Source organism: Pantherophis guttatus, chromosome 1, assembly GCF_059756535.1.
Source record: "Pantherophis guttatus breed Tessera chromosome 1, ASM5975653v1, whole genome shotgun sequence".
Classification (NCBI taxonomy): domain Eukaryota; kingdom Metazoa; phylum Chordata; class Lepidosauria; order Squamata; family Colubridae; genus Pantherophis; species Pantherophis guttatus.
In genome coordinates this window covers 264,084,866-264,112,741 of record NC_142063.1, presented here as the reverse complement: position 1 = coordinate 264,112,741, position 27,876 = coordinate 264,084,866, and the positions used below count along the sequence as shown (strand labels likewise).

Genomic DNA, 27,876 nt, shown 5'->3' with positions numbered 1-27,876 from the left:
CTGAGTCAACCTTGAGCCTGGTGAGATTCGAACTTACAGTAATTGCAGACAGCTGGTCTGCAATCACAATGCTATCAATCTGCTGAGCCACCAGGCCCTTGCAAACAGATGTACCCTTTCCAGGCTCAGATAATTCCAGGGCAAGGAGCTTCACACCTTGCAAGAACACAATGGAGGCCCTCTCTTTCAACAATGAAAACATCAACATCTTTTGCAATGTCTGGAAGCTGCTCCTGGCATGCAGATGCACTCTTGGTCTCAGAGGAAGTGCTGCCTTTGTGCTTAGTATAGTGCAAACTTTGTGTGGCATGTTATGCAAAAACTTAACTTTGATAATGTGTAGATTTATGCCAGGGGTGAAATCCAGCAGGTTTTGACAGGTTCTGGAGAACCGGTGGAAATTTTGAGCAGTTCGGAGAACTGACAAATACCACCTCTGGCTGGTCCCCGAGTGGGGTGAGAATGGAGATTTTGCAATATCCTTCCCCCAGGAGTGGGGTGGGAATGGAGATTTTGCAGTATCCTTCCCCTGCTGCACCCCACCAAGCCATACCATGCCCACCAAGTCAGGGCCACAGAACTGGTAGTAAAAAAATTTGGATTTCACCACTGATTTATGCTTCATCTTAAAAAAAAAAAAAAAATTCCCAGATCAAGTCAGTCTGAAGTAAAAATGCATGTACCATGCATCCAGATGCTTTAATCTATGTTTTTTATTTTAGGGAGGGCATAACAAAGACAATTCTATGCAGCGATCTATTTACTTTTGTTGAAAGGTAGAACTGTGAGTTACACTTTTCTAGAATACATATCATTACAACATGTATGGGACAAACCAGATAAAGGATTTCTATTGCTTTGGCTGTATTTTAAAAGAATGGGAAATATAACTCAGAAGTATCTCTGTAATTATATGCAGCTACAACTGAAAATATGTCCTGCTCATGTTAAGTAGTTCTGTAGATGGCATTTTGACTCTGACTTCTAGAATAAAAAATATTAATTATAAATTTGATTCATTTCCTCTCTCCATTAAAGAACATCTCAAAAAAGGAAGACCAGAGGAGAGGGGGTGACTTGAATTTTAAATACAATTCATCTGGAAGAAGACATTTATTGCAATGTATGTTAAGTAAGCTAACTAATAAATGGACTGCAGAATTCCAAAGATTTAAGATACAGAAAACGCTGAAATGTCGTGTAACATCCATGTAAAACTACGCTGGAAAAGAAGCCCAAACCTTTGATCTCTAGAAGACAATCTGAGGCTCAGTACATTGAAAGAGCAATCTTATCTATTCAGAAATGAGGCCTATTGAATTGATGGAGCAGCAGACATAAAAGAGCAGTACTGAGATATCAGTCATTGATATAAAAGGTTAAACATATTTTTAAAAGAATGGTATCATACACTTAGAACAATGCTGGTATGACTCTACTTTCAAAAGGAACAGCCTCACAAATTTAAACCAATGCTGTTATATCACATTTTAAGCATTTGTGGCCAGGCATAATATTAAAATTGGAATTTATGTAGACTGTTTAGAAATTTAGAAGCGAGATAAATCTGAATATTGCAATTTCCTGCAAAATATAACACTGCATTAAGCAAATGTGAGCTGTAAGAGTAGATAAAAATCACATAAACAAAGCTATGAGTAAGCTAAGCCATTTTTGCAAACAACAATTTTAATTCTTATTACAACAACTTCAGTTATCAACTGAAGATAGACTAGGGAGATAGATTAGGCAGCATTTCAGGACAATCTGCAACTAAATGAATGAATGGTTTCAAATGTAAACACTTCTGAGGCCCATTTCATTACCCAAACTAGGTAACATCATCAGTTTGGGTAATGAAACATCTGCAAGAAAATAAACAAGCTCAGAGAGCACCATGGACCACTCATTTCAATCTTGAGCTACAAATATTCTGGTTTATTGGTAAACACTTCTGGATATCAACTAAATTGGAGAAGCTGAAAATGCTTCTCAAGACCAGGGCCAATCCAGAGGGGCACACCCCAACTGTAAATTCTGACTATCTCCGCAGGCCCTTGATCTTGCTATTTCTGCTGTGTGAACAGTCATAAGATTAAGAAAATTTTACTCATATGACCAACGTATAGTTTAGAAAGAGATGGAAATGAATGCCCTGAACTAAAAATGAAACTTAGTTTGAGAGTACCGCTGTAGTAGGACTGCAGCGGTAATGAATTAAAAATGTGGATACGTGTATTTTTATTCATTCATTCATTTTTATATTATATTTAGAGACTGCTCATCTCCCTCATAGAGCAACTAGGAAGTATATAAATAGACATAAAAACATGAATATATATGTGTGTATATGTGTGTGTGTGTGTGTGTATAAAAATAATAAAAAGTTAAAACAAGAATAAAATAATTAAAATTCAGAATTAAAAAGGCAGGGGAGAAGCTACACTATTTATTTATATCAATCTTAAGAGAGAGAAAAATGATCTTGCTTGAATACCAATGGCCTGTGAGATTTGTAGACTACAAACCTCTGGACATCTCATGAAAATATAGCAATGATATGCTCTAAAGCATGCAAATTGTTCTACATTATTTATACTACATTATTCTACATAATGTGTAGAATATAGAATAATGTAGAATAATGTAGAAAATATTCTATATTATTTTCTTGGAGGTTGCACACATTTAAAGTCTTTATAATTTAAGGACAAACCACAAGAGCTCTATCCTTGCTGATAACATAGAATCATGCCATATCTCTGATACTATCTTGCAGTGCCAATTCTTATGGTCTGCCTTAAATGATTAATTGCTGGTGAAGTAGTGAGCAAATTGTAGGTCTGGGCTACAGGTAACATAAACAGGTCTCCTACATTGTTGCACTGTATCAATTCTGCAACCTGCAGTATTTGGGTTCCTTATTATGTTATCTGTTGCTACAATAAAATATTAAATGGTATTCATCTCAAGGTTCAACTACTATAACACACTCTATATGGGGATGCCCTGAAAACTACTTGAAAGCTTCAGCTAGTCCAGAATGCAGCAAAACAGGCACTGAAGGGCATATCTCAGCATGTCCATATGACATGTCTTCTCTGCAATCTACCTTGGTCCCGTCTGCTTTTTGGGTACAATTCCAAGATCAATTCAACAGCATAAATAACACTGGGTTATTTGAGGGTCTAGCTATCTCCATAGTTTCTCCATGGATGGTGTATGTTTAATAGTTGGGCTGGTCAGTATGCAGAGGACTGCAACTCTGCCTAGCAAACCATCACTTTGAGAAATGAACCTGCCCATGCACAGCTCCCTATGCAGATGAATTACTGAAGGAAAAAGAGGAAGTGGCATTTTTTTTTTTAGCTTCATCCTCCCTGTACTGACATTCTATTTCAACTCCTGGCCTCTTCCTGCACTCTTGAGGCTGCAAGTAGTTTGACATTGTTTTAAGTTCACTGTTCTGAAATGTTTCAGTTCATCAACCGTTTAAAGAGTAGCCTCAGTGGGTTTCAAGGATATTCCATAGATATCTCTTCATCGTCCAATGGGGAGAACAGGAAGGGGCAAAGGTGCTCCAAATATGGAGGAAAAACATGAACCATCATGGTTAAGCCTTCAAACTGTTACCTACTACTCATTCCTCATATGCCTCTTGCTTTGACAGAGATAGTGTTGAATTGCTGCTGACATTACTTGATGTTTAGCAACATTAGAAAGTGACACAAAAATAAAGCAGAACTTTCCAGGATGCCAAACTTGCTTTCTTGATTTTTTTGGTTTATATGGCTGCCCATCTCACACTCTGGAAGCAAGTAAGGATTTAAAAAGCACAAAAATCGTAACACGCAACCTCAACCTACAACCCTCAATGCCCAAGGATAAAACAATTATCTTAACACTGAAGACTCTGGCTAACAACGTATAGCATATCCATCTGGTCGATCACTTATATCTTTTATGTACATTGAGAGCTTATGCACCGAATTCCTTGTGTGTTCAGTCACACTTGGCCAATAAAGAATTCTGTTCTGTTCTGTTCTGTTCTGTTCTGTTCTGTTCTGTTGTTCTGTTCTGTTCTGTTCTGCTCTGCTCTATTCTATTCTATTCTATTCTATTCTATTCTATTCTATTCTATTCTATTCTATTCTATTCTATTCTATTCTATTCTATTCTGACTTTGCAGACTCTGCAAGTAGCTATGCTAGTCAGTCTCACAGAAGTCAACCCCATTTCATGAAGATAACAAAGAAAGAACAGTAGCAGCAACAACATATTGCTTACTTATTTGTTTACTGGATTCATACCCCAACTTTTCTCCAGGAATTGTGTAGGTAACGCTTTCTCCATTTCTTTCCCACAACAGCAACAACACAAGGTAGTTTGAGCTGAGATAGAACAACTGGCCCAAAGCTTCTCAGTGGTTGAGATCGAACTAGAACCAGTGTCTCTTTAGTAGCACTCCACATTTTAACCATGATAACTATGCTGCAGTGGTATGATTCAATTTTTTTACTACTGGTTCTGTGGGTGTGGCTTGGTGGGCGTGGCATGCTTGGTGGGCGTGGCAGAAGGATGCTGTAAAATCTCCATTCCCACCCCACTCCAGGGGAAGGTTACTGCAAAATCCTCATTTCCTCCCGATCAGCTGGGACTCAGAAGGCAGAAAATAGATGGGGGCGGGGCCAGTCAGAGGTGGTATTTACCGGTTCTCCAAACTACTCAAAATTTCTGCTACCGGTTCTCCAGAACTAGTCATAACCTGCTGAAACCCACCTCTGCCATGCTGATACACCCACCCTCATTCTCAGAAGAGGTTTAAGTTGCTGTGCTCAGACGGTCTAATTTCTGAAAATCTTGCCAGGTATTGGATGAGGAAAGCAACTAGAAAAAATGTTTGTTACTGTCAGTTGTACAAAACCTAAAAGGATACTATATATTTGAAGTTTGACACTGATCAACTAGCTTGATTAGTGTTAGTTTGGCTCCTTGTGCAAGTAAGTTTTGATATGGATGAGTACCTTGGCTCTGTATGACTGGAACTAGGGATTTACAAATAGAGCACTATAAAATAACTTTTGGTACTCATTTAGCTGCAAGTCAGCTGAGAAATTGCTTTTACAGAAGTGCTAAAAAAATGGGTGGATCTGCTACAACAAGCTTGCTTAATAAACATTGGCACTGGGGCAGAGTTGTACCACCTTCTTTGTCCAAACAAATCAAACACAGAGACTGCTGTCTGATGGTAGAAGGATATTTATGCAAAGCTGTTGTTTTTCAAATACGGCTCTTGGGGCCATTCAGTTCAATGATCACACCCAACACGAGTCTTTCAAGCAAAGAAAGTCTGAGATGTCATGATAAGATAATTTCCAAAAGAAGCCTAACAATGCTACTTCTGCAGTCTTCAGAAGAGAAGTGGGGAGAAATGTAAGCTGCCTCATGTTTAGACAATGCATGTGGGGAAGAAAGTTAGTACCAAAGAACTTTCTTTAGAATATTATGAACAAGATGCTGCATGGGTGTAGAACCCACAGATATAAATCCCAGAGACCAAACTGAGGAATTATACCAGCTACCATGTCTCTTGTGCAATGATCATCTAATAATCCAGGTAAGAAATGGGTTTCATTAAATGAATATAATTGGCCACATGCAAATGTACTAAACCATGGGTGTCAAACTCGCAGCATCACATTGCCGTCACATGACATATCACAATGTTTTTCCCCTTCGCTGAGCTGGGATGGGGGTGGCTTGTGCATGATGCATCCAGTCTGCAGGCCGCCAGTTGGACACCTCTGTACTAAATCCATACATACAGAATAAGGGAGAAGACCGGGATCAGAGGTATTGCTCCAGAAGAGATGGAATGATGAAGAAAAGTTTCTTCACTGGGGCTAAAGTTTCACCCACCTCACGCTGCAAGACTAGGTAGAGCAAACACAGATAACCAAGTTCAGGAACACTGATAAAAATAAGAGTATGTTACTTTTGAGTATGCAGATTTTGCTCTGAGCCCAGTATGGATGATAGCCTGGTTGAATGACCGCTTGAAATACTTGACACATAATATACTGTGGGTATTCCAGCACCTGCTATCTTTTTCTTCTAATCACTCTTTCCCCATGCAAAGAAGAGCTCTCAATCATTCTGGCTTGCCTTTGTTAAAGTCCAAATATCTAATTGCTTTCCATCTTTGATGTCCACTAATTCAACTCACAAGGCTTTTCCCACCTGCTCAGCTGAACAATGATGTGAGGCAAATTAAACCCATCTGCTTAAATTGAAGGGAGTTCTCTATCCATAAAATAGGTTACATTAACACCAAAGAAATTGCAAGGACATGCCTTACATGCCTGGGAGGCAAATAACATCATCAGTAAGAGGTGTTATCTAAAGTGGCCACTGCATGGCAGGTTGGGAAGATAAGACAGAAGTGCTGTATCTTCTATTTGGATACAGAAAGTGGTGTTTCATCTCTGAATTAGATCAATTTGTCCCAAACTAGGATTCTTCAAAAGTTTGGACTACAACTCTCAAAACTGACCACCCTGGCTTGAAAGTCTACCAGTTCTGCCTGGCATATTTGGGGTCACCCAAATTAGGGCTTGCTGCACTAAAATCAATAAACCTTTGAGTTTAAGCTTCGGGGTAGGGGAGTTGCCCTAATGTGAGGTTTACAGTGATTTTGTAATAGTGACGGAGTCTCCCTGCGTGCTACAACTAGTTATTTAGACAACATAACAGCCTGCCAGTGAGTAGGCTTTTAATTACATTTTTTTAATGGAAAGAGTCAGCCTTTTGTTTATTTGTTGAACTCAATAAATGAGGGCTTTGGTATAAATTATGGCTCTACCAAGAGGATTTGGGACTTTCTCCACCTCTGGAGAAAGTAAATGAATTGTCTCCATGGAGGAAAAAGCCCTTTAAGTAATTCAGGCCTATTTTTAAAAGAGATTATTAGTTTAGTGTACAAATATACAAAGTTCTTGTTTTAATAATGGTTTCTGCCTTAGTCCTTCATATTCTTTTAATTTTTTTATCACTAGAAATCTGAGCCATATGGTGCTATAGATTTCATGTTTTGCATTTTCCTAAAAAAATAGGCACTATTTCCTAGCTGTGTGAGAGATGACAAAGAATGCTATTTGCCCTGGAAGTTAAATTCAGGAGAGTCAAGTTAGACTGTGCGCTTTATCTAAGAGAGCAATTGAAAACACACAGGCCCACACATGCAATCTTGATCTACTATTGTTCTGATTAGTGATGCTTCTTTGCTCTACTCTCACCAGTGAACTAAATTGTATCACTCAACTTGAGTTTAACTTAATATGGATTAGAAATTAAGCTTCAAAATTTATTATTTTTTCTGCCACACATGGACTAGAGAATGGACTTATCCCAAAAATCCTTTTTCTGCATCAGAGGTTGAACGTTCTGAAGTGGTCATTCTGGAGGCTAGGATAGAAAAGATGCTGATGATGACTGCCCTGAGAGGGAAAAGTACTCTTCCCCATGTTTGAGAATGACAAGTCAGAAAGAACACTCAAAAATACAACTTTTGAAAAGGTGGGAGGGCAGCAGAGATATGTTTATATGTTGCAAATACTGACATGGTTCCCAATCATTTTTTCTGATAATACCTTGGTGGCAGGGGTGAAATACTCCTGGTTCGGACCGGATCGCCTGATCCGGTAGCAATGGAGGTGGGTGGTTCGGAGAACCGGTAGCAAAAATGGTTTTAAAAGTAAAAGAAAAAAAATTGGCCACGCCCACCCAGTCACATTAACCCCCCCACCAAGCCACGCCCCGGTAGTAACAAATTTTAGATTTCACCACTGCTTGGTGGACTGGATGTCCTATCTCAGGGGTATCAAACCTGATTGCATCGTGGTCCGTATCGTGACGTATTGGGATGTTTTTTGCCTTTGCAGAGCTGGGTGGGTGTGGCTTGTGTGGGCCGTATCCGGCCCATGAGCTGCCAGTTTGAGAGGCCTGTTCTATCTCCACTGTAGAAAAGGAGCCTTCATTTAATTTTAATCTTCTGAGCCAGGCTCTTTTTAAGTGGGACATATTCAGAGCTATCCCCGAGGTAGCATTCTTGCCTAGAGAGACCTAGACTTTATTGAGAACTTTTCTCCAGCCAAAAGATGCTAACTTACATCTTTAACTGAGATATAAGGATATGGAGGACTATATGGCAGCTTTATAGGATGATGTTAATGTTGGGGGGGGGGAGCTGAGGTAGCAGCATTTCTAGTGAATTGACTTCCAATCCCTGTAGATCGATTAGTTTCACATTTCAAAGGATGGCTTGATACAAGTCTTGATCTGCCTGGATATCAGTGTGAGCTGCCAAAAGAAACTAGGAGACTGTCCAAGTTTGTGAATTCCTCTGTTTAATTCCAGTAGTTTATTGTTCAGATTATATCAGTCTTTTTCTAATACAAGATTTGGGCCTGGGGCAAAATGGACGGAGAATCACTTCCTGGACCAGCAAGTGATTCTCCCTCCATTCTGCCTTAGTTCCCAAATGAAAGACTGAACTGATCTTAGCGATGAAGGTTGTGAGTAGTTGCAGAACGATGCTGTCTGGCTGGACAATGCAGAACTCCTTTTGGTCAAAGAATATGCCTATTTATGATAATATCTTGGCTACCAGAAATGTTACCTTCTATCTCAGATGCTCTAGTCTAAGGTATGTACAAGTGATTGAATGGAGCCCGGTGAGGACAAAGTACAAGCTGGAGGTTCCATGATGAAAGCTGGCAGATGTTTAATGGAGTTAATAGAGAGGCCTTTCACGTATCACTTGGTGTGAACATGTAAGATTATTCCACAGCACTAGGACTAAGGAATGGTCCAAAAGCTGTATGCAGAGGATGCTTTACTGTAGAAAAGCCAGGCCTTGAGAAATGGAAATTGACATTGGGAATCTTCTCTTCTTTTTAGCCCTTCTGAACAAAGCTAGCCTACATTAGGTTGTAAATACAGGTAACAGAAGCTCTTTTGGATGCTGGATTTTATTAAAACAGTCTTAATATCATATTCCAGGCTAATGAGGTGATTCCTTGCATATACTATGACCAGCTGAGATCCAAATCACTGAAGACATTTGTTGCTTCTGCTCCCTGGAAAAGGGATGGAAAGCATATAATGAATTGTTGCGCCCTATGACTGGAGAGAGTTGCTAGGAGTTCTGTGGCTGGCATCCTGAAGATCAACATAATTTGTTCAAACATTGGAAATTGAGGATCAATCGCTTGGATCTAAGAAAGCCACTCCAATGACATACTGTGGATCTGCTGGATGCATCCTGCTACATAAGCAAGTACTCATTCTCTGGCAAAGACTGGAATAATCATCCTACAGATGATTGAGGATGACCTCTCTATCTCAGGGAGATTACTAGACACAGGGGAGACCTCTGCAACTGATGACTAGAACTCAAGAATTTCTGGTCTTGTCTTAGCCATGACTGGCTGGGTGACTTTGAGGCAGTCACTCTCTTTCAGCCCAATCCACCTCACAAGGTTGTTGTTTTTTTCTTTTAATTTGATTTATATGCCGCCCTTCTCCGGAGACTCAGGGCGGCTTACAGTGCGTTAAGCAATAGCCTTCATACTTTTGTATATTTATACAAAGTCAGCTTATTGCCCCCACAAACTGGGTCCTCAATTTACCTACCTTAGAAAGGATGGAAGGCTGAGTCAACCTTGAGCCTGGTGAAATTCGAATTTACAGTAATTGCAGACAGGTGGTGTTAATCACAATGCTATCAGTCTGCTGAGCCACCAGCCACCTGTTGCGGGGATATTCCTGAAATCCCAAAATGATTCTTAGTTTGCAAATGAGTAGTCTTCCTCATCATCTTACCATATCAAGGTCTTGAGATACCCTTCGTTTACGCAGTTCTTCCATTCTTTCACATACATCGGTAAAACAGGTATTATAGTAATCTGCATACTGTTGAGCCAGATCATCAATGTTGCCCAGTGACCCATCCTGCAGAAAAATACAGAAGGAACAGTGTAAGGATTCAACAATTCTTAGCAAATTTAAAGACATCAATGTAGTTACAGAATTTGGACAGCACTTCAATATCTATCTATAGTGCTCAAAAAAAAGCAGTGAGCATACAAGAAATTGTATCCTCACTGTCTTAGGACCTGGCTACTTACAGGACCGCCTACTACCACAAACAGCCTCCCACCGGCCGGTACGCTCTCATAGAGGGGGGCTCCTCCAGGTGCCGTCAGCCAAACAATGTCGACTGGCGGCCCCTAGGGGGAGGGCCTTCTCTGTGGGGGCACCTACTATCTGGAACGAGCTCCTCCCCGGAGATACGGAGGATCCCGGATCTGCGCACTTTCCGCCATGCTTTAAAGACACTCCTATTCCAGCAGGCCGGCCTGGCCTAATTTTTTCCCCTTCTTTTAAATTTTTAAACTCAAATTTTAATTCATTTTAAATTATTGGGAGTTTTAAATTGTCTCAAGCAAAAATTATTTAATTGGGTTTTAATCATATCTTAACTTTTGTATTTATGTGTTTCATTTCGTGCCTGTTCACCGCCCTGAGTCCTTCGGGAGTAGGGCGGTATACAAATTTAATAAAATGAAAATGAAATGAAAAATGAAATTCCTATTAACTTCAAAGTGATACATTGTTAAGACATTATTATATAATGAGGTTGTGCAATGCTTTAGATCCGTGATGACGAACCTATGGCACGTGTGCCAAAGCTGGCACGTAGAGCCCTCTCTGCAGGCACGCAAGCTGTCGCCCAGCTCAGCTCCACCGCACATGCGCGCACCTCCTGCCGGCCAGCTGATTTTTGGGATGCATGGGGGGCAGGGCACATGTGGGAGACGCGTGTGCATGCACAGGAGTTGTGTGCGCATGTGCAGGGGTTGTGCATGCATGTGCAGGGGCAGGGGTTGTGTGCACATGCATGGGGAGATGCGGCACAAACACCAAGCCTGTTTCTGGGCCCAGGAGGGAGGCCCGTTTTTGGGGTCAGGAGGCTGCAGGGAGGCCTGCTAGGCCAAAAATGGGGGGCAGGGGGGCTCATGTGCGCATGCACGGGGGACAGGGGAGGGGGGGTACGTGCTCATGCATGGGGGTGATCGTGTACGCATGCACAGGTTGGCGTATTACGTTATGGGTGCCGGCATGCGCATGCTTTCGGCACACGACGAGAAAAAGGTTAGCAATCACTGCTTTAGATTCAGTCTCCAAAAGCATTTTTTGGAGCATACAGGAGCCAGAAACACAGCACCTTAAAGCAGCTTGGTCTTCTCTCCCAGAACTGTTCAAGGAGCTCCTTAACGCAATCAAGGATGCTCTTGCCAATTTGTACTCTTTTTTTCTTGCTCACTTGGGTTACACAATTCTAAACATTCCAAATAATGCCCATTTGAAAGACCAGTAGAATTTATTTTGGGGTTAATCTCATGTCTACAAAAAGCCCAGCGCTTTCACTCCTTATTGATATACCAAATTTTATTTCTAATTAAACTAACATGATTCACCAAGCAAAAAATATAAATTGGAATAAAATGCAATATATTAAATAATGTCGTTTATAAGAGTACGTAAGACTTAGTTTGTAGTTTGACTTAGGAACTGTCAACAGGATTAACAAAATAATATATTTCTATCATTATTCATATTTTCATATTCTTAATTTGGAAATGGTTGCAAACAGACTCTGCCTTGCAATTCTACTAATGTTATTTCACTGGGAAAGACCTGTTCCAGAAAGAATAGGTTATATTTCATTTGATCCAAATAAGTTATTGTCTAATAAAAGAAACTTTAACATTAAGTTATCAACTCCTCCACACTTTTTCACAGCATGTTTTTTTCTGGCTTCAGAGAGGAAATAAATCATAAAGAAAAAAAAAATAACATTTTAAGAGGGGGAGAATGGAATATTTATTAAAAGTAAGCTATCTATAACATTTCAGGACAATACTTGTCCAATATTTTCTTATGAGATTGGCTCGTCCACTGGAATACTCCCTTTTTAAATATATATATATATTTATTTCAGAATTATTGGTGAAATAATTACACATGCCCTAAATGATAAATTGCTATGAAATTCCTACAGAATTAGTCTGATGATGTGTAAATATCAGAAACATCCATCATGATTCATGTGAATGAAATGAATAACACAAGTTATAATAATCTAATGGTTAATATGCTAGATTTATTAGTTATTGCACATTAGCATGATGAATATGCTGCATTATTTTTAACTGATGTTAATAATAACATAGAGCAACTCTTCATTAAATGCTTTGAATTAAATAAATGAAAAAAGTATTCAACTCAAAATATTGTTTGTTAATATTTTTAAGTTCATTTACATAACTTTTTTTTTACTATGTCAGCATCCAAAGTCAGCCTGGCTTTTGAATCAGATAATGTTTTATAAAAGTTTTGTCATTATAGCATGGAATAAATGAGGTTTAACAGAATGAGAGCAGCAAGCAATACATACACAAAAATAATATTGATACTGTAAGGTTGTTGGTAATTTTTGTGGGAGAAAGAAGTATGGGGCAAAGAAAGTAAAACCAGAGGGCAGGCTTTATGAAATAAGAAAGCTCTTTTTAAATAGAAGACAGGTCATTTATGTTGTTAGATTTCCTCTTTGAAGTGTTCACTGAAATAAGATAATCTTTCCTGTTTTGTGAAGATAAGTCTGCCTCCTTTATATGTTTTGGTAACAATCAGCCTGAAGTAACACTTATAGTTCTAGTATTATTGTTTTGTTGAACTAAGGCAGTCTTTAGGAAACCAGTGTGCTTTAGATGTGTTGAGATTTCAGACACAGAATTTACATCTAGAATGGTAACAAAATTCTTTCAACAGACTTGGAAAACACCTGGTTGTGGATGATTGAGCTAAAATAAACAAGAGAAAAATACTACTCTTCCATGGATCTCCCCCCCAAATGCACCTAATTAAAAAAAAAAAAACCTTAGGGGTAAAATGCAACAATATTTCTCCTGATTGCAAAAAACTTTCCAGAATTCAGAATTGGGGACAGAAGGGACTATAATAAGGCCATCACGTCCAATCATATGTGCAGAGTAGAAATCCACATTAGATTATTTCTGACAAATATCTGTCTGACTTTTGTTTAAAGCATTTAGTAAAGTGCAGTTTGCAACATTCCTTGTTAATTAATTTTATTGCCCAATGGCACTTACTTTCTGGAAGTTTTTTTTTTTTTAATTTAAAATTTCTGTAACTTAAACCCATTATTCTGTATCCTGCACACTATTGTAGAGAGGATAATTTTTTTACTTTTCTAATTGGTAATTAGAATTCTCTATTTTTTTCCCCAAGCCTACCTAAGAAATATTCACTCTACCACTGTTGGGGACTTTTATTTATTAAATCTATTTCTATCTTGCCACAATCAAAAAGATGCTCAATGGCTTATAGAACTGGATGATTCGTTTTCTAATAGATGTCTCTAGAATTAACTTCAGAACTTCTGAATGGTCATGACCCGACTTTGCAATCAGAATTCAGTTCTTCTAATTTACCAACAATCTGATGAATAACACTGTAGGTAATTTAATTATAAGCATTTCCTCAGTAGTTCAATTGTTGCTTGGACTAAGGGAATAAAAACATTAATCTCCTAAATTTCAGCAGGTAAAGAAAATAAAAATGTAGATAGAAAAAGCCTATCCTTCGAAAGAGTACCCCAAAAATACAGAAAAGTTGTAGACTATATGAAATATTTCACATATTTAGCTCTAGCTATTTCTAGATAAACATAGAAAGACGGGTATTTCTATTGCTAATTGAGACATAAGAATTACTGGGTGGAAGGCCATTGCAAGCATCAACAATTTATCTGCAGAACTTCAATGTAATTAGAAGAGGCAGCCATGAAGAATTATGCAGTAATGCACATGTAACATCTTTTATTTGGGTGCCATGGCTAGGACAAAGGACATAGCTGTTTGCTTCAGCAAAATTATCCCACAGGCTTCATGTTACTGAAGAGCTGCAGAAATTAGTTCATCATCAGAAACAATTTCCCTTGATCACAGGTCTTAACAGAAACATAATGTCCAACATAACTGATATACTTAAAGGTATATAATGGTCTACTTTTTCTCCAATTTGGCACTTATCGGTCATGCTGGAATTACTGCTACCAGGTTTTTCAGCCAATATTGCTGGCTGGCTAAAAATTCAAGCAGTTTTCATCCGGCATGGGAGATTGCCAGATGGTCAAAGAATGGAATTACCTATTTAAAACATCTGCTCTTTTTTTAGTAGTCATATTTCACTTGTTCTTTCTGAGCAATCAGGTTGACTTGGCAATGATTCCAGTAACCCTCCAACTTCCCATCATTTTTCTGAAGTAATCTGACATTCAGAATATGAACCTTTCCCACCCCTCTCCCCAATCTCTTGCCCCTTAAAGATTTTCTGCTCAAGGGGGCATGCAGTAAGTACAAGCTGGAATCCTGGTTGAGGATGGAGAATTCTGTCACTTTTATCACTCCCTTTGATCACCCAAAAGAAGTACAGGTAGTCCTCGACTTATGACCACAATTGAGCCCAACATTTCCGTTGCTAAGTGAGTTTTGCTCCATTTTATGATCTTTCTTGTCACAGTCAAATGAATCACTGCAGTTGTTAAGGAATTTATTTATTTAATTACAGGTAGTTTAATCATAAGTTTTCTTAAATTAGTCTGCCATCCATCTCGCCGCGAGGCAACCTCTTCACCAGCCCTTCCTGGTATCAATGTTGGAAAAATGTTCCTCCTTCTTTTATAGTTTCATTTAGTATCATTTATATTGATTTGATGGCTGCTCTATGGCTGGTCCGCCTGCGCTCTCAGGTAAAAAGCTTTATTTACTTTTGCTGTAGGACATGCACAAAGCTGCCAGTGGACTAGCCATTTCATTACGGCTGGGATTTTAGTTCATATTCATTCTGTGGTATGTGACTTTGGTGAAACTTCCATATAACAATAACAAAAAAGTCATAAAATACAAATCCAATTACAGAAAGTGCAAGATGCTCCTATGTTTACAGGGTATCTCGTTTTATGACTTCAGTGTACCTTTTGATTTTTATTTTTCTAGTTTCAAGGTTCACCGGTTTTGCTAATAACCTGGCCTTCAACTACATGGAAAAATTGTCTCTATAATATTAAGCAAGACTGAGAATGGCTTTAGGTATACTGTGATTATTTTATTATTTTAACCATGTCTATAAGCACCGAAGCACATTTTTAATTCTTTGGTTGTGTACCGCATCGAAGACTTTCAAATGTCACTTTCAAAGTCCTGGTCAATAATGTCAGAAAAGCTATCTTAAAAAATAACAAACAAGCCAAAATGGTAGCAATTAGAGAAGCATGAATGTTCTCATTACACAGCAAATGAATTGGCAGCTGCTTAGACAAAGAGACATTGTTGTTTCCTACATTCTGCACAAACTACGCTACAAACATTTTAAAATAAGCCACGTTTGAAAAGAACTCTTATCAGACTAGGAATGGAAATAAATTACTCCTTTCTATATATTTTTCTTTGATCCCATTCCGACAACAATTTATTCATATTGTGATTCAATACACATTTTGGCAACTTTACAATCCTAGTCAAATTCTAATCAGAACTAGTCGGATTCTATAGGCGTATATGTATACTTATGGGAAATGGAGTTAAGTATAATACAAAAAATATATTACCGTTTTCCAGACAGGAACACTTTTACTATAATCAGTATTTTATTTATTTATTACATTTATATGCCCACCATCTCAAACACATGAATTATTATACAAAATATTAGTTATGATTGGTAAATTAATCAATTAAAGATTTCTTCCCTACTAAATGCCACCTTCAGTTGGCCCTCCAAGGGATTTTGAAGATAATCAGACATGTAAAATGTATGGGCCAACAAGGTTCAACAAGAACCCAATCTCAGGTCAATGATTTTTGTAACAGCTTTATTACAAGTGAAGAGTAATATTTTCATTGGATACTTTCTCCAATCCCAAAGCTGCTTTTTCAAGAAGCAACTGGACTTTCTGGTTTTTCTTTGAAGATGTTTCGCTTCTCATCCAAGAAGCTTCTTCAGAGCTGAAGAAGCTTCTTGATGAGAAGCAAAACATCTTCAAAGAAAAACCAGAAAGTCCAGCTGCCTCTTGAAAAAGCACCTTTGGGACAACCATGACCTGGCTGACTGAGAATCTCCATACTTTCTCCAATATTATTTATTTATTAAATTTATATGCTGCCCATCTTATTTATTTTATTTATTTATTTTATTCGGCTTATATGCCGCCCTATCTCACAATGGACTCAGGGCGGCTCACAACAATAAAACACAAGCCACAATATAAAATAAAGACTAAAATCTAAAAAATTTAAAATTAACCCTTAAAACCAATTAAAACCCCATCATCAGTCCAGGTCAAGGGATTTGAAAAGCCAAGTTTTTAATTCCCGGCGGAAGGTGCGAAGGTCAGGAGCTAATCGGAGCTCCAAGGGGAGTTGATTCCAGAGGGTGGGCGCACCGACCCAGAAGGCTCTACTCCTGGGGGCCGCCAACCGCCACTGTCTAGCTGACGGCACCCTGAGTAGGCCCTCTCTATGGGCGCGAACCGGGCGATGGGATATCGTTGCTGGTTTGTTATCCAAGGTGATTCTGAAAGTTTTGATACAGTACAACCATTAATCTTTAAAGTAGTCTCAAAATGGCGGCATTTATCCAATATGCCTCTGCAATCTGAATAAAGTTCAGCTGGAGCATCTCTCCATTTAGGGAATGAAACTAGAAATACACTTAAACTTCAATTTAATCGTTTGTTTGTGATGAAGTTTCAGTTAAGTCAGAATTTGGTTAAGTGCTATAAATTAATCCTTTTTTTTCTTTTTTAACTTATTTTTTTATCAATATATAAAATTCAAAGAAAAATAAAAATAGTAAATTAAGGGAAGGAAAAAGAAAGTGGGAAAAAAACGTGAGGTACAGGGAGAGAAAGAAAAAGGTGTTGACTTCCGATTCTTTTTAGCACAGTACAAGATAACATTACATCCTCAACTTTTTACTTTTACACTTTAGTATACTACTAGCCATTTTTATAACAACAAAACTATCTAACTGGCAAAACCAAAGTCAAAGTTTCATTTCTTTCACCATATGCTCAAAATCCAGAAGTGATATCCAAATAAAAAAGATATATTCTCCTTTTTGAATAGAACAATCAATTTAACCATTGCTGCTTTATCTTCCTTGCTGTTGAAATACTATGTATTTCTATTTGCACTTCATAATCTTTACAAACTATCACCATTTATATTAACAACATTCACTGTATTCTTTCAGATTCTTTAACCTTAAAGGGAAAAATATTTTTTCATCCATTTTAAAGCACTAAGCTTCTCTTTAAAAACATTTCTAAAATTAAAACATTATAATACATCTTTTTTTAACTACCTCTTAGCAAAGTTCACTTTCAGACCAATGAAATTCCAACTAACTCCAATTAACTCATTAAAGTTAGATCACTCCCTCTAAATTAACCTCATAGAATAATTTTTTCTTCTTGTATACAGCCTTTTTAAAGCTCTAGATTTTTCTTTAGGCTAATACATCTTTTTCTTTAACTTTGTCTCAACATAGATATTTTCAAATACACTTTTAATAATATTTTACAAACTTTAGGAATTACTTAAGCATTATATATAAAGGAAAAAATACATTTTCAAACTTTAGAGTAAAACTTTCTTTCAGTTACACACATCAAACTGATGAAAATCCACACTAAATTAATCCTAACTATATCAATCACATGAACTCTTCAGAAACAATGAATTTTATTTGGAAGTGCGGTCTGAACTATCGATTTTATAGTCACCTGGAAATTTTATTGAATAGAAAAATTGGCTGTATCCTGAGGAAGCATAGACCATCCATTATTATTATTATTGCATAGTGGAGGATATTGCTTCAAAGGATTCTGAGAATTAAAAACGGTGTTCTTAATCCCTACCCAAATTTAGTTAATTTAATTCCTTTAGTAACGTATTTGGGCGAGTTTTATTTTATTTTGACCTTACTGCTGGCCTGACCTTACTTAATTTTTCTACTGATCCTTCACTTGTATTTAATGTTGGAGTAAAGCTACTTTTTCCACAAGTAAAGTGAAATAGGTGTCCAGGAGAAAAGTAAAAAGTTGACAGATGTTCATTTACCCACAAATGTTCAATTCATAAGTATATATAGCCTTGTGAGCACACATTGGCATAATTCCTCTTATGACAGTCAAATGCAACTTAATTTGCATAATCTGGCATCACACCACATACATTCTGCAAACTAAGCTTTTGCAGAAATATCACATCATGAATTACGCCTATAGTGTATGGATGTGCATGGGGTTATACATATAACCCCAAAATGAAAGGCAAGGCCTCCAGGCAAAATAAATATCCCACTGTTTTGGTAGATGGTGGGTGAATTGAGGATGTGAAGCTGCACAAATAGAGAAAAGCAATATGGCATGTTTCTGCCCGGGTCTTATGTTAGTACCAATTGTACTATCTTGCATTATGTCTTATTTCGAGAACACTTAGAGTTTTTGTACATTTGTAATCTGGTTTTCTTTCTTTCTTTCATTCTTTTATTCATCCATTCATTTCATAGCAAGACAAACTAACTTGAACCAAGAAACTCCCCACATGTAAGCACCATAGTACTAGGAATTAGCTCTTCACTGTCTCAGCCAGGCACACAATAACTATTTTATTCTGAACTGCAATACAGTTACCAGCATGTTCAAGTTCATTTAATTAAACCAAGTCCAATCACACTCCTGTGGGCTTTAAACTGTGCATGCCCATTTAGATATTATATAGATGTATATCTTCTAAGTATTGGGGACTACACAGAGCTTCATGTTTTTATCAATTACGGGTACCAGCCTGTTAACAAAAGCTTTATCTCTTGCCAGTTTTACAAGCGTTTGTACTATTGGATGCGCTATGTTTATGTCCATATTGCCTCATCTGTGCCAAAATACTCCTTGATGAAGCAAAACAGCCTGCTTTCTCAAATAAATAGGATTTAACATCTCACTCTACTTGCCAACAGAAAGCCGTGTTATAATGGTTGATTCTAAAAAAATATGCTACACAATGGCCCTGACACACTTAAAAGTTTTAAAATGGATTGCTGTGGTCAACAAAGTGACAAACAAGCAGGGTGGATAAAAATCAATGATTTTTTTTTAAAAAAATCAAAAAAATCAGATTTTTTTGATTTAAATCGGATTTTTTTTATTTTTATCGAATTTATTTTAATAAAAAACTTTTGGGGTATAAATCTATCGTAAGATAGTTTTCTATTTAAGATACATAAATAATTTAGTTTATTCAGCATGAAATGGAGCTTAGTTATGTAGCATGAGGCTGTATATTCTGCAACACTGGGACTATCGGTGAGTCAACAGTGGGTCAAAGGAGTAGCAGAGATGACAGTTGCTCTTTAAAAATTATGATTTAAATCGAGTTGATTTAAATCAAGCCTTTTTACTAGTGATTTAAATCATGATTTAAATTGTGATTTAAATCAAATCTACCCTGCAGACAAGCATACAAATACATTTATGAGCCCTCAGGTGATAAGAGCTCTGTACTGTATTTTCCCTGATCACCCAAACCAGCAACATGGCATTCTTTACCCTAATCTTCCTACTCAAGTTCTATTCCAGCCTTTCAGCTTTCAGAAACCTCTATATGTGTATGACTATTAAAGTCTCATCATTTGCAGCCAATGGACGTATTCAATACATGTAGCAAGTATCGGGTTTGAAAAGCTGTTGGAGGCCATTGGTCACCCTCAGCTTAACATCAACCTTCAGAGCAGCTCTTTTTGAAAGCTTTGCTAAGTACATATCTGCAATGAACCATAAATATATTGCTGGAAATAGCAAGGGGAATTCAATAATCTTGAGTTTATTTGTTGGTAAGTAGGGACCCCCTTCCCAAACCTATCAGTAACTGAGTTTCCCACAGCATGTTGACAAGGGCCATTGAAATCACAGCTCATGTCCTTTTACATTGTACCCTCTATAAGATTTCCCAGACTGGTTTTATAATTTCTTACCTTATAAAATATCTGGGAAATTCGGATTTCTTTTATATACTGCGGTTACTATTGGATCAGTATAATACGGTTTCTTTGAATGTGGCTAAATATGGAAGGGTTTGAATTAGAAGATCTCTAAGGCCCCTTCCAACTCTGTTATTCTGTTAATAACAGCTACTGTCTGTAAAATTAGGCAGTCTTTGCACACCCATCAACAATCTCACCATTAATTGTAATACAACATTGTTCTGTTCTGCTTTGTTTTATTTTAATATTTTAATTTTTATTCTGGTCTATGACCATAATAGAAAGCTAACTTAAGTAACTTAAGTAAGAGCCGAGGTGGCACAGTGGTTAGAGTGCAGTACTGTAGGCTACTTCAGCAGACTGCTAGCTGCAGTTCAGCAGATCGAATCTCACTGGCTCAAGGTTGACTCAGCCTTCCATCCTTCCACGGTGGGTAAAATGAGGACCCAGATTGTTGGGGGCAATATGCTGATTCTGTATACCGCTTAGAGAGGGCTGTAAAAGCACTATGAAGTGGTATATAAGTCTAAAGTGTTATTGCTATTGCTAACTTCCCTCAGCCAATGGCAGCAGAACACCAGCAGTATCTGGCACTAGACATGGGGTGAAAAAAGGAAGCAGTGAGACCACTGCTCATGGGACAGGTCTTCAAATGGGATGTGAATATGGTAAATGGGTAGCTGTAAATAGATATGCATTCATATATTTTGGGCTGTATTGTAAGCACATACCCACCTTCAATTTTAAAGAGGGTTTTTGTTTAAGAAACATCATAAAAAGATAAAATAGATCTTTGGATCAAATAGATCAACTTCACACTGTGCAGTTATAAAGACCTCTATTTGATTCAGAGATCATATGTAAAATATACATAAAGGTCTATTGTTTTTAAATCATGCATCAAACTAATCCATGATTTAAGTATGAGTTATTGAACAAACACTTATGGCTTGGTTCAGAATAATATGAAGCCATAAATCATGGTTTAAAAGACACAATGGTTATGTTCGGACAATACTAGGCTGAAATCAAATAAACTACACTACTTCTTAGGGCAGTCAGTTACAAAGAATATATGTAATTATAGTGGTTTGTAAATAGATTTAAAATGAAATCACAGGTTGGTGATGGCACAGCTGATGGCATCTTCTTTCTTTCTTTTCACTGTGGCAAGGTAGGTAGCAACTGGGAAATTGTTTTTACTTTTGCAAGAATATTCACCAGTCTTTACAAGGGGTTATTATAATGCTGCCTGTTATTAGTGCTATGTCAGGTTCCAAGTCAGGATGTGGAAAAAAACCCACCAGACTACAAAATGGATGTTGTAGTAAAGGTTTATCTTCCTAGATTTGGCACGTTCCAACAATCAGCCAGCGTTTCAGTGAAATATTGTCAACTCTAACCCTAGCGTGCTCCCATCACCGTTTTTATACTCTGTGCACCCCGTCCATCTACTCCACCCTCTAACTCCACCCCATACCCCAGTGTTGATTGGTGTGTTCCGGCCACTCCCCGCGCTCAGGCATGGATCGCAATTAATCCAGGGCTGTCAGCCCTGAGAAACCCTCATTAACACCGGCTAAGGTGGCCGAATCGGTGTTCACACAGGCGCAGTTCCATCCGCCTCTCAACTGAGGGGTAGCAACTCGTCCGATGGTACTGGAGGACATGGAACACCCCGGAAACGGTGGGAAAAGTCTGGTGGGGAAGCAGGCGGCGTTATTGTGATTGTTTCAATTCCGGAAAGCAAGGCAGCATGATCTGCTAGTCCCCGTCCTCTCCGGAATGACAGCCCAGCGGCGATGCAGGGCTGACATGCTATTAATATTTTTATTGCATTCTGTTTCTTATATATAAACCAGCCTTAAAAAAAGGACATTCAAAGGCAATACAGAAGTATTTTCAAAAATAAATTAAAAGAAAAATACTGATTTGGAAGTATTTGTGTTCAACGCAAATTACTTTTATTCTGATTCTAGTAAGTGATAGCTAATATTCTTCCTTCAACCCCATTCTAAAATAATTCTGTACAATTTCATAATGATCCCAGTTCAATATAGGCTGAAAGATGGCTGTAGATGGTTAAAGATTTTATTGTCAATGTAAACGCAGGAAGCCTGCTTTGAACCTGAATAGATAGGTCAGGCTGACAGCTGAACCAGTAATTTAGTACTCTGGTATGTACATCTGTCATTCAAACTGCAAAGGCAGGCAAAAAAGAAACTTGCAGCACAGCTGAGGGACCTACTGTGGATTCTTTTATTATGCTTATTACAATTACATCTGTATTGTTTATTTATGGAACTAATTCTTCAATCTGTGGAAGAGATTATCACAAATGCAAGGATCTCAAATATGGACTCATTTTTGGAATGCAGACATGGACAATTACATTTATGTCAAGGGGATAATATTTCAGACCCAGAATTTTGAACTATATTCAAGAGCTTGGAATCTGGACTAAGAGCACATTCAAATAAATATGACTTCTAGAATTTTTCTGCATACTTAATCTTTCAAGGTTTGTAGTTAAGCAAAATTCAAGTGTCCTGTTTTCTAATGGTACCCACTCTTAACATTTGTTTTGAGGTATTTATAAAGCAACTGTATGCCTTCAATGAAAATAGAATGTTTAATCCATGAAAGTGTGCCACAAATATCCAAGTTTACTCAACAATCCTTTCAGAACAAAAGAAAAGTAACTACTCCAAATCCAATTAAACCGAATAGATATAAACTCAATCTGGACCAAGCATTATATTCTGGAACTATAGTTCATGCTCCTGATTGTACTAAAATATTTAGCTTTAAAGTACAAGCTTTTAAAAGCTAATTTGTTCAAAGTGAAATATGTTTAACAGTCGTAATTTTTTTTATTATTGGGAGGGTCTGAGCTGTATTTTTTTAAGATCATTCTTTCCTTTCATCAGACACTTCTGTCATTCTGGCTTGTTAAAATCTTACACCCAGCTGTTTCTAGAGTATTCAGACAAACAATTAAATTAAGGTACATGGATCTCAGAAATCCTTTGACCTGCAGGAACCCTCCTCAGATCTTCTACTTCTTCCCAACAGCGATTGTTTGTGATAAGGTACATGCATAGATATATGCATGAGATTTGATTGAAACAGGCATAGAGTTTTCCAGTTTCCCTTACTTTTTAATTCACTTGAAAGGCAACAAGAAACAATTTCAGCCAAGCTTTGTCAGAAAGTCAAGCAGTGTCACTTTATCAGCTTCAAGTCTTACTGTTTTGCATTCTTTTGTGAACATTTCCAGTTCCTGATAGCTGATCCAAGCAAGCATTTTTCTGCTCTCTGATCTGTAGCCTCAGAGCAAGTGAGTTTTGAGCGTATCTTAGCCAATCAAGCTACATGTGTGCCCAATTTATGCGTACCCACTTCTATTTTTTTGCTTCATACTAGAACTATTCCTATCTAGATTTAAGAACAGGGTTTAAAGAACTTATTGTCACATTTTCCATCTCTCTCAGTCATAAAGATTAGATGCTGGCCTGGATCTTTGATATCTGTTTATTATTTGACAAGTAAAGCTTTGACCTTTGTTTCATCAGTCTTCTGGCATACCCCCATGCCTTCTGCATTGGCGTGACAGATCCAAAACTGCCTTTCCTTTTTGTGTGTCTCTTCTTCTTGATCCAATCCTTATTTTTATTTTTTTTATTTAGACTTCTATAGTGCTTTACAGCCCTCTCTAAGCGGTTTACAAAGTTACCATATTGCATATTGTTAGCATATAGCCCCCAACAATCTGGGTCCTCATTTTACCCACTTCGGAAGGATGGAAGGCTGAGTCAACCCTGAGCCGGTGAGATTTGATCTGCTGAACTGCTGAACTGCAGTCAGCTGAAATAGCTGCAGTACTGCACTCTAACCACTGCGCCACCTAGACTTCACCCTATTCAGGAATAGATGAGCCTTCAGAAGGACGAAAATTGCTCAATCCATTTTAAGATCACTAGCCATTCTTTTTCTTAATTAAGATATATAAACCACCTTCAACAGCTACAAGAGCCACATACTTTCTAGCCCCGTGATGGCGAACTTATGGCACATGTGCCACAGGTGGCATGCAGTGCCCTCTCTGTGGGCCCGTGAGTCATCGCCCAGTTCAGCTCTGCCGCACATGCGTACGTGCCTCTGCCAGCCAGCTGGTCATCGGGTCTCTGCCGCACATGCATGGGGGGGGGGCGTGCATGCACGGCAGCAGGGCACATGGGGGGGCGTGCACACATTCGTGGGGGGCAGGGTGAATGTGGAGGCCATACGTGCATGCGGGGGGGGCATGCGCGGGGTGTGCATGCACAGGGGCAGGGCACACATTGCATTTTGGGGATTCGGGTGCGCTTTGGACACTCAGTCCGGAAAAGATTAGCCATCACTGTTCTAGCCACTCCTTTTTTATAGTATAGATAGCATTATAAACACTGTGTCCAATGAGAATCTAAAGAAATCTTTAATTCCCAATTCCTTTATCAGGAAGCATAGCAATCATGTTACTATAGACATTGTACTGATGTCTGCAAGAATCCTGTGGAACATTAGGTTTATTAGGACATTTATAAAATACTTTACATCACTAAAGACATTTTTATTCTACACAAACCTTAGTAATATCTGCCACAATTTAATTAATAATTGTATAGCCATACTTTTCCACCTCCTGCTATACGCATACAATTTTCACATGTTTCTCCCTTTCCCTGTATGTAAATATACTGTACATGCAATTCTTAGTATCCTTTCTTTAGCATGAATGAATCAATCAGCTGTGTCCTCTTTCTGCATCTTTACTCAACTGTTATACTAAATCCCATCTCTCCAACAAGAAACAAACATTATTCTTTGTTCTTCAGTTAAGCATGCTCTTTTTCATAAGCGGCCTTCCCTATTTACTCTTATTTGCTAAAACCCTTATTAAATACTTTAAAAGTTTGAAGAGAATCTAGATACTTCAGTTTTACTACCGGTACAGGGAATAATTCCCCTCCCCAAACTTGTTTCTCTAAGGAAAAAATAAATTAATTTTGAGATTTATACTTTAGCCCAGATCCTAAAATTAGTTCACTAGTGTGAATAAACATGTTTCCTTGTTTTACTTACAAGGAAAAAACTCTCAAGTACTTCAGTTCTTAAGCTGATTAATCTTTAGTTTTTTTCAACCTCAGCAACTTTAAGATGTGTGGATTTCAACTCCCAGAACTGAGATTGAGAAACACGTGTAAAGTACCTATGATTAATTCTGAGTATATTTGCAGTTTTAATTTAAATTAAGATATGTGTATAATTAAAATTTCACAAATGATATATAGTTATGAATGAATGTATGATACATTTCATGTCTTTACAGTAATAAGTTTACATATAGTAAGAAATCCAATCCTCACCGGGCATAGTAATCTATGCTGCACACAATAGAATTAAACATATTCTTAGTGCTCAATTGTACTACATTGGTTTTGCTTGAACCCCCAACATTTCTCAAAATGATTTTTTTCTAGATTAAATTGGAAAAATACAAAAGTTTTGCTTCACGTCTACAATGTTTTTAGCTTTCTACTCCTATATAAATTAATAAACAAAGGAACTTGAGGACCGTAATAGAGCTAGGAAAGACCACAGGTTCTGATCTTGGGGAAAAATATTTTCTTTTTATATCCCTGTATCCCTTTGCTTCAGGATGGGGTTGGGGCAGCTGGATGGAGCTGAGCGTTTACTGGCTAGATGCCCTTCCTGATGCCTACATTACATTCACAGCATATATTTCCTCTTTGCACCCTGATAGAGAAATATCTGTTTCTGCCTAGGATTGAACTCTCAATCTTCCAAGTGAGAGGTGAGCATCTTCACCACTAGGCCACTACACAGTTCATTTGGGAAATATTTACAACTAAATCAATTCAAGCAGAATTAACAGGCATTAGGGAGAGGTGAGGAAAGATGGCATAATGAAGGAGATTTAAGTAACCAGTAGTCCTTTTTATACAGGCAATCTCAAATGGCTCTCCATAAGACAACTAATCTTAAAAAAAAGCTATAATCGTTATACACTTTTCCTGTGTACAAGTAACTTCTAGAGAATCCTATAAATGGCATAAAGACATTATCAAGCTCCTACTATTCAGACAAATATACCACTGAATATGAAACATAATTACTGGTAAAAGATACAGTGCATTCAGAAAGTATTCAGACCCCCTTCATTTTTGTCAATTTTGTTATGGTGCAGCCTGATTCTACAGTTGTTGAAATTCATTTTTTTTCCTCATTAATTTACATTCAGTACTCCATAATGGCAAGGTGAAAACACAATTTTAGAAATGTTTGTAAATTTATTAAAAAGAAAAAGCTGAAATATCACATTGGCATAAGTATTCAGACCCTTCATTCAGTACTTTGTTGAAGCACCTTCGGCAGCAATTACAGCCTCGAGTCTTTTTGGGTATGATGCCACATATGGATTGGGAGATTTTCTGCCATTCTTCCCTGCAAATCCTCTCAAGCTCAGTCAGGTTGGATGGCGACTGTCAGTGGACAGCCATTTTCAGGTCCCTCCAGAAATGTTCAATGGGGTTCAAGTCAGGGCTCTGGCTGTGCCACTCTAGGACATTCACAGAGTTGTCCCTAAGCCACTCCTGTGTTGTCTTGGTCGTGTGCTTAGGTTCGTTGTCATGTTGGAAAATAAACCTTCGACCCAGTCTGAGGTCCTGAGTGCTGTGGAACAGGTTTTCATTGAGGATATCCCTGTACTTTCCTCCATTCAGCTTTCCTTTAACCCTGATCAGTCTCCCAGTTTCTGCTGCTGAAAAACAGTTGCACGGCATGATTCTGCCACTACCATGCGTCACTGTTGGGATGATATTGGGCAGATGATGAATGGTGCCTTGTTTCCTTCAGATATAACATTTAGATTTGAGGCCAAACAATTCAATCTTGGTTTCATCAGACCAGAGAACTTTGTTCCTCAGTCTGAGAGTCCTTCAGATGCTTTTTTGCAAACTCCAGCAGGCTTTCATGTGTTTTGCACTGAGGAGAGGCTTCTGTCTAGCCACTCTGTCATAAAGCCCAGACTGCAGTGATGGTTGCCTTTTTGGTACTTTGTCCCATCTCCACACAGGATCTCTGGAGCTCAGTCAGAATGACCATCATCTTGATCACCTCTCTTACTAAGGCCGTTCTCCCCTGATTGCTCACTTTGACTGGGCGACAAGCTCTTGGAAGAGTCCAGGTTGTGCCAAATGTCTTCCATTTGAGAATTATGGAGGCCACTGTGTTCCATTCCAGTGCAGTAGAAATTTTATTGTAGCTTTTTCCAGATCTGTGACTTGCAATAATCCTGTTTCTGAGCTCTGCAGGCAGTTCCTTTGACCTCATGATTTTTGCTCTGCTATAGTATGCATTGTCAACTGTGAGGCCTTCTATAAGAGAGGTGGTGCCTTTCCAAATCATGTCCAATCAATTTAATTTACCACAGGTGACTCCAATCAAGGTGTAGAAACCTATCAGCAGTGATCTGCTGTAATTTTGTTGTACAAGGTGCAATGACAATAACGTAAACTAAACTAAACTAAACAAGTGATCTGAGCTAAATTTCAAGTGTTGTTGCAAAAGGTCTGAATATTTATATCAATGTGATATTTCAGTTTTTTCTTTTTAATAAATTTA

At 38.0% G+C, this 27,876-nt stretch overlaps 1 protein-coding gene across 8 annotated transcripts in view; it reads right to left on the bottom strand.

Annotated features, from left to right (window-relative positions):
* Window positions 1-27,876, bottom strand: part of SASH1 (SAM and SH3 domain containing 1) — a 569,022-nt gene that overhangs the window by 99,886 nt on the left and 441,260 nt on the right. For all 8 annotated transcript variants that reach the window (XM_034418982.3, XM_034418987.3, XM_034418988.3 and 5 more), the window contains exon 2: window positions 9,883-10,011. In XM_034418982.3, coding sequence (XP_034274873.1) covers window positions 9,883-10,011 — 129 coding nt within the window. The remainder of the gene's footprint in view (window positions 1-9,882; window positions 10,012-27,876) is intronic.